Source organism: Centruroides sculpturatus, unplaced genomic scaffold (assembly GCF_000671375.1).
Source record: "Centruroides sculpturatus isolate CEXI.00-Female unplaced genomic scaffold, Cexi_2.0 scaffold1564, whole genome shotgun sequence".
NCBI classification, from domain to species: Eukaryota; Metazoa; Arthropoda; class Arachnida; order Scorpiones; family Buthidae; genus Centruroides; species Centruroides sculpturatus.
In genome coordinates, this window is record NW_019385704.1 from 94788 (window position 1) to 107519 (window position 12732).

The following is a 12732-nucleotide window of genomic DNA, read 5'->3' on the forward strand; positions in this document are numbered from 1 at the left end:
TAATATTCATATATGTTAATTGATAACTGTGCATTAAGTACTTCGAAGATATAATGGATATTGCTTAGTGTGTGGACAAAAAACATTTATTTGTATATACTCCGAAAAAAACTGGTTATTAATAGGATTAAGAAATTACTTAAGCGTTAATTAATGCAATTTTTAATTTATAATTCAATTATAAGCAAGGTTTTATGCGCTTAAGTGTAGATTGCTGCAAATTGAAACTTTCTCGGATCGATTTTTAATTAGAACTAGATCTAACTCGATTGGAACTTGAGTGCGTGTTCGATTAATGATAATCATCTTATAAGAACCTTTTTGAATGTTAATGATAATCATCTTATTGATCACTTTTAAACTTATTAAACGAGGTTGCAAAGTTTTCTTTTGAAATACATTCAATATTATTGAGCAACAAGATATTTAAAAAAAAATTTTTTTTTTGTGGATTGCGTTTGGTTAGCATATTGAGACGGTTCGGTTAACAATGGCGTCTAGACATGCAATTCTAATCGACTTCCGATCGAAAGGGGTAGATATCAAAATAGTCGTGCCAGACGTTGCGTCATCGATGACGTTACTGAATTACCCCCTCTAATTTTTTTCGATGTATCAAGTTTTTCGATAATGTCTAGTTGAAAGACACTCCAGAATATTAAAAAAAGCTTCAAATATTAAATATTTATTTTCGTTATCATTCACTTCAAATTACACATCAATGTTTTCATCTATATACAAAACAATACATGTTTGTTATCAATGTTAAGTACAATAGTTTTTTTTTCTCGTTAACGATTCGTTTTATAGTCTGCAAGACATCACAATACAATATTTTTAAGAAATAAAATTTCATATGGGTATTTATAATACAACTAAAATTTTTATAGGAACAAACAAAAATCATAATTTTTTTATATTAATATTATCACAAGATTGAAAGTAAAACTAATCTCCAGTCTTTCTAAGAATGATTTAAAATAAAAACATTAAAATGTTCATTAAAAAAAAAATCACATTTTTTTCTAATTAATTGCATTTTTCCATTACAACACTCCATTTTTCTATGAAGCCAAAAATTATCAGCACATCAAAACTATTTCATAGTTTGGAAATCTATAGCTATGCTACAATTCAAACAAGATTGCTTACACAATTAAATAAAAAAATGGAAGCGTTACTATTTATTTCAGTGGGATAACTTAAATATCCAGATGGTATTTAGAAAAAACAATTGGAAATTGAGCACATTTGTTATAAGGATTGGTATAAAAACAGAATTATGCATAAAATGAGTTCCCGTTATTACATAACTGTAATTAAGCATATGCATATATTAATCAAACTGGCTTCCTTCAACTTAAAGGATGTATTCAGTTAAAACAAAATGTCTAAACATTTTCATGTTTGTGCGTTGTATATAAAAATGATAAAATTTTCTACGTAATCTTTGGCATTAAACAAGAAGATAATTAGTCGTAATGCTAGTGTCTATAAATTACTCAATAGTTATTTTACAAATTGTTTATGCTCGGGAAGAAATTTTCAGTTGTCAGCTATTGCATTAATAAAAACTTTATTGCACCTACTTTCTTTGTTTGCATCATTTTGCATTAAGCTTAATAAACATCCCATCTAGTGAAATGGCCAACATTAAAGAATACTCGATAAAATGCCAATAAAACATTTCTCGCAGGTACATTGAAGGTATTTTAAAAATTACTTTTAAAAAAATGAATATACACATATATATATATACTGTATAGAGAAAGTTATATACATTATGTTGTGCATAGATTTTGCACTCTATGATACATGCTCAGTGACAACAAATCCAACCAAAGAAATCCAAAAAGATCTTCATTGAAGATGATCCAATGTCCACGAGAAAAGGATGGATTGATAAATCCTTGTCCAGCAATTTGCCCCAAAGCATGATACCTAGTAAAATATATTTGATTATAAATATAATTTAAAACATTTTATATGTTAAATATATAATGAAATAAATTTATTCTTGTTAATAGTACATTCCATTATTTTTTATTAAGTCACAAATATAACTCATTGTATTTACAATATAATTTTATAATTAAATTTAATATAAATTTTATACATGTATAGATTATGTAAATTAAAAAAAAAATTAATTGGTATGTCTTAAAGAGATGACAAATTTTAACTGTTTTTCTCTGCATTATAAAATGATACAATATCATAAATTAGAAAAAAATCTGAAAAAAGTGTTTATTATATAAAATCATACATTAGATTTAGATAACTTTTAAACTGAATTATACTTAAGTAATAACCATTAAAGTTCAGGAAAATAATCTTCAAATGTATGAAACAAAATACAAAATCTTATGAAGAAAATAATCTATACAAATAGATCATTAAAGTCAATTAAACAAGTAAATCATAACATCATTTGAAATTTATCAAAATCAAAAGATGCAAAGATAAATTTATCCAAATAAATTTTTAACATCAAGTAGATACTTTTAAAATAAACATTTTTAGCTAACTTTAATAGTCAACTTAGTCAGAATTCTAAAATCCAGAACATGGATGCTTTGACCGTAACACATGATACAAAATAAAAGATTAAATTTAAAAATTAATTTAAATAAGATATCAAAAAAACTAATACAACTAAAAGTAAAATGATTAAATATATTCTAGATTAAAAATGTAACAAGTAACAACTTGATCACTAATGATTTATTCATCAGAAATGTTAGAAGAACGTATCATATTCATATTAATTATTAATGGTAAATCAACATGTTTATGTTGATTTTTAATTAAATATTCTATCAAATTTTAAATAATTACATGATAGTCTGATGATTTTTTTAAACCACCGGAGAATAGTAAAGGCATGAACAGAACACAAAAAATATCATTAACCAAAAAAAAAGCATTATATATATACAGTGGTGCCTTGTGTAACGTACTTCATCCATTCCACGTGCATGTCCGTTAAGTGAAAAGTCTGTTATACGAAATGCATTTTCCCATAGAAATACATGTTAAAACATATAATTCATTCCACAGAATAAAATAACCATACTGTACCATAAAAAAAATGAAAATGGAGCAGTCACCAATTATTCCGGGTAGTCAGATGTTGTGAGGAGGAGGTGGAGGAACACTTTCTTCACACATTCATACAGGTACAGACTTTTTACACATTGCAGCAGGTCTCTTTTTATTGTTTTTTAATCAGAGTCAGATTCAGGAGAGGCTAACAGGGCTTGCAGGGTCAACTCCTCTTGTTCCATCCTTTGTTTTTTTGGCAGCTGACTTCTTGAAAAACATGTCCAAGGTGGTCTGTTTCTCTCTCTTCTTCAACACCTGTCAGAAATGACGGGCAAGGGTGTCATTGTAGAGATCATTGATCCTGTTGGCCTCAGCTTTGTTTGGATAATGAGTGTTGGTAAACTCTTGAACCTCTCCCCATTTGACAAGGAAGTTTTTGTCAACTTTCACTCCTGATGATTTCTTGCTTTGTTTCAATTGAAATCACCTTTCTGGTTTTTTAGAAGCGATGATTTGAACAACACTTGAATAAATGTAAATACCCTGCACTGAGGTGATATACGTAATAAACAAGGGAGCAAGCCGAATCCCAATGGGAGCTCTGTACTTCAGATATACTAATAATATATTCTAATAATACTAATATAATATAAAAATAGCAGATTGTCATTGGCAACGTCAAAAGAGTGAAAACATCATTCGCACTTGTTCGCAGAAAGTCTGCTGTTCGCCTCACATAACTGCCGAACAGAAAGTCTGTTGTTCACAGCCAGTCTGTTGCTTGAGTCATGTAATGGTTAAACAGAAAGTTCATTGTTTGCAGCATCGAGGCATCACTGTATATATTGATATATATAATCAAGATGGTTGATAATAAGCACAGAGCCCAAACGATTAGGAGTTAAAAGTTGAAATTTGGTACACAATTAATTTAATTAAGGTACATCATAAGAATGCACACTAAGAAGGGATTTTTCGAAATTCGCCACCCACAGATAAGAGGGAGAGAGTTAAGGATTATCCTGAAAAACTTGGCCTCTACTGTACTATTTTAGATGCGGTTTTTTGCAGTTTTGCAGGAAATTGAACATATTTTTAGACCCATCTAAAAATTCTTTAATTAGTCTCAGAAGAGGGGGACCTAATTCTTGCACTCAGTGAAAACAGGTAAGATTGGCTATAATCTAATAATCTTAATATTTGCTATCGTTACTTTTTGCCTGAGCAATGCTGAACTCATCTGCTAGTCAAATATATAAAATAAGTTAGACTTAGGACTGAGTTTAATATTTATTTTAAAAAATGGAAATATTCTCTGATTCTATCCTATGCAGTGATGACAAATTACTTTCTAGAAAAATACAAAACATTAAAAGTACTGTACATAAATCAGAAGTAATTAAGAAGAAGAAAAAAATTTCCAGGAATTTTTTGTTTATGTAAACAGCTTCAAAATATTTACTTAAGCCAAATCTAAAATTCTAAGTATATCTGTTGTGCCAAGAATAAGAATTTTGGTAATTTATAAAAATATATTAAAAAAATTTAATATTTTCTATAAACAATTTTCATATAATATAAACAAGATAATAACACTAAGCAGGAAAAAATACAGTGATATTCAGTTTTTGTGGATAATCCATCCAAAAATAATCTGTGAAATCTGAAACAACAAAAACAGAGGCAATTATTTCCATACGAACCAATGTAAATCCAATTAATTGGTTCTAGACACTCCAAAATATGTACCAAAAGCACACTTTATAGAGAATAAATATACTATTTAATGCTAAAAACAATAAGAAATTAATATAAAATGAATATAAAAGTGGCCAGTTTCAGCAATCTTAATGTCGCTCGTATTTTTCAATGATTTCCTTCTTCAACTCATTTGTTTTTTTTTTTTTGTCTTCTTCTTCGAAGGGCTGCTGGCTCTGGAATATTTTCTTGGTCCCATGATGGAGCTAAAATCAAAGGAAAGCAATGGAATTGTTTGGCTAGACGTGCAAGGTAATGTTCACACAAAGAGAAACATCGTCACACCGAGCAGGAAAATGAGTAGGCCGCCCTTTGTTTTTTGCAAAATTACCATGTGGTCACGTCGACAAATCAGACAAATTTTTCGCAAAAAAAAAAAAAAAAAAATCAACAAAAACCAAAACCAATGATAACTGAAGTCAACAAAAACTAAGGTATTACTGTAAAATAGAAAAACAGTAGTAGTAAATAATATTATCACTAAATGGTTTTGACAATTTGAATCATAGTGAAGGTAATTACAAGAAAAAGTTTGTTTAGTAATGCATTAAGGAATACAAATTTTCACAAATTTTTTAAAAGCAAATTATATTTAATATAATATTCAAATTCAGATTTTTTATTAAATAGTAATAGGGAATAATTCCCAATAGAGAGATAAGTGACATAAACTTAGAAGAAATATATAATTTAATCTATAAAATAAAATTGCATTTCTGTGGAATAACTGAATAAAAACTGACAGAAATACATTGACTCAAATTCTGTCAGAGAGTCCTTTGATATGATAATTCTTCTTACATTCAACACAGATGGAAAATATATGTCTGGACATAGAGCTTTATGGAATCACAAAAAATTCTGAATTCTAAAATTCTTTACTATTAAATAGAAGTTGTTCAGTCTCAAATGCAAATATAGTCTTTTGATATTAAATGATGCTTGATAATAGATATAACTACTAAAAAAAATGAAAAAGTTGCTATTTGAATACCAACTATGAAATCATGAATTTTCTAAACTATTTGATTCATGTGCAATTAAATTATTAAACACAATTATTAAATTATTTGGTTAATCATTATTATTAGACAATATTGAATAACTGAAATTCCAATCATTAGCTGATAAAAAAAAAATGAGTGACATTCCATATCTTGCTAAAATAATAGAAAATTTTGAAAACCATTTTTTCTATATTGACTTTTCTCTAATAAAACTTTTAATTGATCTAAGTTATTTTTATTATCAAAATATTGTAAATTATATTTAATGTAAGATGGTATTAACCAAATTAAACAATTAATTTCATTGATTCTTCAAATTTAGTCAATATTCAATCTTACATCTGTTATAGTTACAAATCTTATAACTGTAGTTGCATTTATGTTTTCAAATGTCAAACACTATCTTGTCCTATAACATATGATCAATTCATTTCTTCTATCCAATCCAATCAAGTATTAATTTCTAAACAAGTCACTAAAATACATAATCATACTAATTAGAAAACTTTTTCATTAGAGATCATCCAATTCTTCATTCATATACTTGAAATGAACACTTATTCATAACTGGCTTTATTCTATATGTTTAAAATTAGAGCTTATTTGAATTTTTAATGATTAAGTTTTAATAACTGTTTAATTCACTATTATTTGATTTAATATGTCAAATAATAGTGATTCAGATAATTTCAGATTTTTTATTTTTATGATCTTTCATTTAAGTTGATTATATAAATATAGACTGTATGGTAAAGTTCCAAGTCATTCAAATAAAAATTTTGAACAAAGATATTTAAAGCTGTGAAAGTGAGGTATTAGTATGATAAAATGACTAAACACTACCAGATGAGACTGATAACAGTGCCTTTTAGCAATAAAATTTGATAGTTTCGGAGATAGGAACACTAACTAAGAGATATAGAAAAAAAGCAAATGAGAAAGGTGCAGAGCATCATCAAATTAGTAATAAATGACATTTCAGTAATGAACAATGCAAACAGAAGGCTGAAAACTATGCACAATGTCATCATTTGTACAAGAGCAGTACACTCTCACATATGCAAAAGAAGGCTGTGATGTGAAACTGCCCTTAAAGATAAAACTCGAACATCACAAGATGCAAGTTATAATCAGTCATCAGATAGTTCAGTGATTCTCAACCACTGTGCCTGATTCACAACCCTTTTTGAAGTCTGTTGCCACTGCAAATATTCATACATAAATGACGTCAGACAAGCAGTTTAATTGGTTCTATCTTCCTAGAGCGTGTTTGGAAATTGTAACTGGTGTTACCAGTAAGTTACCAAGGTGTTTAGAAAATGTGACCTAAATAACCAACTGCGGTTAAAAATCACTGTTATGACGTCACAAGTTATCCTGCGGTACTTACCAAAGTAATCATGTGTGCTGCCAAATTTTTAAATTATTAAAAGTGTACCATGATGAAAAAAATATTGAGAATTACTGAGATAGTTCTTTAAAGAGTATTGTGTCAACAACAGATCTTAGCAAGCTATAGGAATGAAGAGTATTTCAAAATACTATTGCTACATGATGAATGCAGATGAAATGCTAGGAAAGCTGCAGTATGCTTTATGATTTCTTACTGCATATATCTGACTTTGTGGATCATTTGTTGAGCTATTTGACAGCTAAGAAAAATTAACAATATTGCAACTCATCTTCAAAGAGGTCAACCCAGCAGCATAGGTATGCACATGCAGCCCAGCAATCTGTTTGCACTATCCAAATTCTGCAAAATGTCATTTCCTATTAATTCAATGATGGTCTGCAACGTTATTTCCCCCCCCCCTGTATCATTCAGTTTTCAAGATAGTTAATTGAATATCTTCAAATGCTAGGCATGCCAGTATTACACAGTCAAAGACATCAAGCACAGATGAAGTCTCAAAAAGGCAGTATCATCAAGCTGAAGAAGCAGGACAGCCATTTCACAGATACACACTATCTGAGCCCTTCTGACCTGACTGTGAAGAACTGTTGGAGTATTATATATGTCAGATCACATATCCTGCAGGCAGGCTCTTGATTGTGACACAAGCTGCAACAGCATCTTTGTTCACCATCCAGAGGACAATGGAGGCATTACTTCAGAATTCTCTCTTGCTGTACCAATAGTAGACAACTAGCAGAGACAAATTTGCATTAATTATAACCATTATGCATCCTGCCATTAGCATCCACAAAATTGCTTTGTTTGCAGTGGTGCTATGACAAAAACATGGACTACTATAAACTGTTAGAATATTGTCTTTAGCAACAAATCACAGTTCTGTCTGAGAATGACTGATCATTGTGTTTATTGTAGAGGATCATTGATGAGTGCTTAACATTGTCCTTACTGTTAGCATGGTGGTCTGTAAAGCCATTTCTTATGACAACCTCCTAGCAGTGATGCAAGAGACATTGACAACTCAACAATACAATCAAGAAATTTCATACCATCACTATTGCCTTTCATGGCAGGGCTGCAAACATCCATTTTTCAGCAGAAAATGTATACAGTTAGGGTTTTCCAGAAATGTCTTAGTCACATTGCCACACTTCCTTGATCTGCCTGGTCTGAAGATTTGTCACCCATTGAACATTTGTAAGATAAGATGAGATTCCACCTTCAGCCATCTGCAAGTGTAAGATATCTGCAGCAGAAGTTGCAACATCTGTAGACAAATCAGTCACAGAATCTCTGTATGCCTCTAAGTATAACTATTACTGTAGGTATCCAGGCAAACAAAGATCCTAAAACTTCATTTAAAATAGTAATAATGTTCTACGGGAAATTGTCCTTTGCTATTATATTGCAATCACCTAGTACGATTATCAAGTTCACACTAAAAACAGTTTAATTCTACCTTCTTGACGCTTTTTATAATAACTTTTTATTAATGAGTGTATATACAGATACACACAATTGTTTAAGACTGTTATGATTATGTTAATCAGAGAAATGTCTTTGGCTTCATTACAGTCACCTTCAGCTTTATGATTTCAAGTTTTAGCATTAATTTCTAGAGCATACTCTTCTCGAACTGTACTTCCAAAATAACTACACTTTACCAACCTTTAATATGCAGTCTATTTTATTACCGTAATCTAACGTTTTCTGTTAATTAATTGACCTTCATCAGGATCAAACAATTTTTCGATTTATGACAAATGAAACTGAGTGTAGTTATTTAGAGAATAATTATATATAAAATCATGTAAAGATTAAGAAGGCTATAATGAAGCTGAAAACATTAACATACATAAGATCAGTTACTTTAAAAGCACCTATATAAAATAATTTATTAACAGTAATGAGTTTTATTCATTTCTTTTAAGTTTTTTCTAATAAGATTATTTTTTGTGGTTAACTTGAATATTAGGATTTTCAATCTGATCAAATACTTTGAAGGTGGTTAATAAATAAATTTTGCAATAAATTTTTTAGCTATCTTGGTTTTTTTTTTCTAAAATCTTTTATGCAATCAAATCTAAATTACATAAAATACATTGTTTTAGTGCTTGTTTACTTGTAAAGTAAATTTTATTAAGCTACATGGGAAGATTCATATGTGGACTATAAATAGAGCCATGCTTCATTTTTATCATCAGTCACAGCAGAGAAAGTCATTAGTAAAAATTTAAGTACATCATACATTTTCATCTCTGTACAGAATATTCTTTGAATTTTAGAAAGCTAATAATATGATTTTATACAAATTTTTAGTTGCAACAATGTAATTATGATGCCAAAGTGTAAAGGATTTATGTAAAAATTACAATGCTGTTTTGGAATGCATAGTGTAAAGATGGTTTAAGAAGTTTCAAGCAGAAAACTTCAACCTGGAAGATGAAGTTTTCTGCTTGAAAGTTTTTAAATATATGTTATATGTACTGGATGGTTATAAAATAAAAAGTGCGTTCCATAAGTAATGCAACAAATTTTTTCACGACACGATGGTATGCCGTAGCTAGTTCTAACCTGCTGTGCTGGGTGGTGTGGGTGTTAGCTTCAAAACTCGCCCGGTCTCATTTGCCTCCAAGCTGCCGGCATGTGAGGATGTTTGTTCCCATGAACCCCGTTTTGAGTTAATGTAACACAGAGCAATGGATCATTTTGTGGAGCAACATTACGCTATCAAATTTTGCATTAAACTTGAGAAGTCCGCCACCGAAACTTTTACATTAATTCAGCAGGACTTTGGGAGTGATTGCTTCTCCAAATCACAAGTCTTTCAAGGATGGCTGAGAGGAGGTCACCAACAAACCTTGCAGTGGACGTCCATCAACCTCCTGAATTGTCTTCTTTGACGTCAGAGGCATTAACCACCACGAATTCGTACCTGTCAGGACCACTGTAAATGCAGCTTTCTACTTGGAAGTGTTCAAAAGACTGAAATCCTAGTCACGTGCTGCTGAAGTGACATCAAGGACATGCGGAAACTTCATCACGACAATGCGCGAAGCCACAGCACCTTCACTGTCAACAATTTCCTGACCAGGACCAACACCCCATTGGTTCCATGGCCACCTTACAGTCCTGACCTGGCTCCTGCCAACTTTCTTTTGTTTCCCCACATGAAAGGGAAACATTGGGACACGATTGAAAACATCAAGGCTTATGTTACATCAGTTCTACAGGACATTCTGGAGAAGGCCTTCCAGGCCTGAAAACACCACCTTCACAAGTGTATCGATGCAGGAGGGTGCTATTTTGAAAATTTTTGACTAATTGTAAAAATATGTTCAATACAGGTAGCCCTCGATTTACGCTGCAGTTCCATTCCTATAAAAGCCGGCGCGCAAATCGAATTGGTGTAAAACGAACCCATATTTACACTGAGGTATAGGGTTAGGTTCCACATAAGTGAAAAATATGCAAATAATTTTGTTTATTAATACAATATAATACAAAGTACAAATAAATTTAATTTTTAAAATGTATTTTATCATAAAATAAAGTTAAATGTTTTTATTAAAAATTTTAGTTTCGGATCTCTTACATTTTTCGGAAAAGTATCCATCTTTAATTGTTTACATTTTTGTTTTCTTTCATCGAGAATTTCGGAATATGGTCGAATGGATGCGACGATGTTCCTTTTTACATTCGCACTTCGCTCCCAATCATTGTCTAACTCACAAAGTTCAACCGTCAAACTTTCCATAGTCGAAAGGATAAGTTAATCCGACCTAGAGCTACGGACGAGCGGAGACACTGATTGGTCGATAACCGGTCGCCATAGCGAATATTTAAAGTCAGTTTGAGTGGAAAAATTAAGGAGAGATAAATATCATCTGGCCAACGAGAAGTAGATTTGTCTCACTAATGATAGTTTGTGATCACCGGAAATGCTACTGCATTGTAAGATGTTTTCCTGAACGAACTGATACGGGATAAATTCAATGGCGCTATGGATTCTGACGCCATTTATTGGACTATTAAGTTTGATAACTTGACTCTTGGGTACCTAAACGTTTAGTATTTTAATATTAATTTAATGCAAATATATACATATCCAATAATATTAAACAGAAAAAATATATATATTCAATAAAAATCTTTGTTTTAATGAATGTACAATGTTGCGGCTCAGTAAATACGTCAACACTGAAACAAAAATCAGTGTGGAATAGGGAAAATCGGGGAATTACACAGCAAAATCGCAAATTGTGCAGCGGCATTATTGTGAATTGGAGTAAACCGAGAGCTACCTGTAAACGATTTTTTATGAATTTGGTCGCATTACTTATGGAACGCACCTTGTATGTATCTATTTTGAGCTGTCGGTAGCTTGAAAGAATAATCCAAATGAAACAAAATTGGTACAATTACTATTTAAGAAGGGAAAAGAAGAGTAGAACAAAAAAAAAAAATTGCTGATAGAAAGCATCATAAAGTTTGAAATGTAGCATATAATACCAGAAGAAAGAATTAAGGTGCAAAAACTGATGGCATACTGGTATTTATTGAAAAATGTCACAGTTAATGTGGTTACGCTGTTGCATAATGTTGACGATCTGATTCAGGTTCCACAATACTGATATGTCCATTGTGTTGGACTATGGTACCATACATATAAGTATTCTAGGCAGTGCACAGTGTGTTCAACTGCAGAATGTAACATATCAGGAGTGATGTTCTGCATATGTTGTAATATGCTATCTTTTAAAGCACTTAGGTCTAAGATATCTCTATGCTACACATCTGATTACATCATCAGCTGAAGCGTAAGGCTGTGTAACACCCTCTATAGGCAATTTTTTCTTGTTCAATTCTTCTTCCCTCTTCTTAAATAGTAAGTGTACTAATTTTGGTTTCATTTGGGTTATTCCTTCAAGCTACCAACAGCTACAAATAAAGATACTTATTTTATAACTACCCAGTCAGTATGTAGTCACCTGATCTGCCTTAGATCATATTTGTGTTTTTTCAATCTTGTTCCAAGATTTCTTCTTCTTGCTCATACAAACATCAATTCAGAAATTCACATGTAAAACAAACTAAAGAGATCAGACAGAAAATTCAAATTACAAGGAAGAATTTGGATTTACAAAAGCAGGTGAAAAAAGAAACAACACAGATTCCACTACCTCAGACATGAAAATGGTGAATAAATAAAGAATACAAAACTCTTAATACATCTTAGATATATTTTTTTATACACCTAATCTATATATATAATCGAGACGGGTTGATAATAATAATAATGATAATAATAATAAGTGCAGAGCCCAAACGGTTAGGAGTTGAAAGTTGAAATTTGGTACACAGATAGGGTACGTCACGAAAACGCACACTAAGAAGGGATTTTTCGAAATTCTCCCCCGGGGGGAGAGAGACAGGATTAAAACTTCTATATACATTATGGATATGAGCCAAACGGTTAGGAGTTGAAAGTTGAAATTTGGTACACAG

At 30.9% G+C, this 12732-nt stretch overlaps 1 protein-coding gene across 2 annotated transcripts in view; it reads right to left on the bottom strand.

Moving 5' to 3' along the window:
- Positions 1-669: 669 nt before the first annotated feature.
- LOC111641357 (F-box only protein 31-like) overlaps positions 670-12732 on the bottom strand; it is a 31747-nt gene continuing 19684 nt past the window's right edge. For both annotated transcript variants that reach the window (XM_023387498.1, XM_023387499.1), the window contains one exon: positions 670-1941. In XM_023387498.1, the coding sequence (XP_023243266.1) occupies positions 1782-1941 (160 nt within the window). In that variant the 3' untranslated portion in view covers positions 670-1781. The remainder of the gene's footprint in view (positions 1942-12732) is intronic.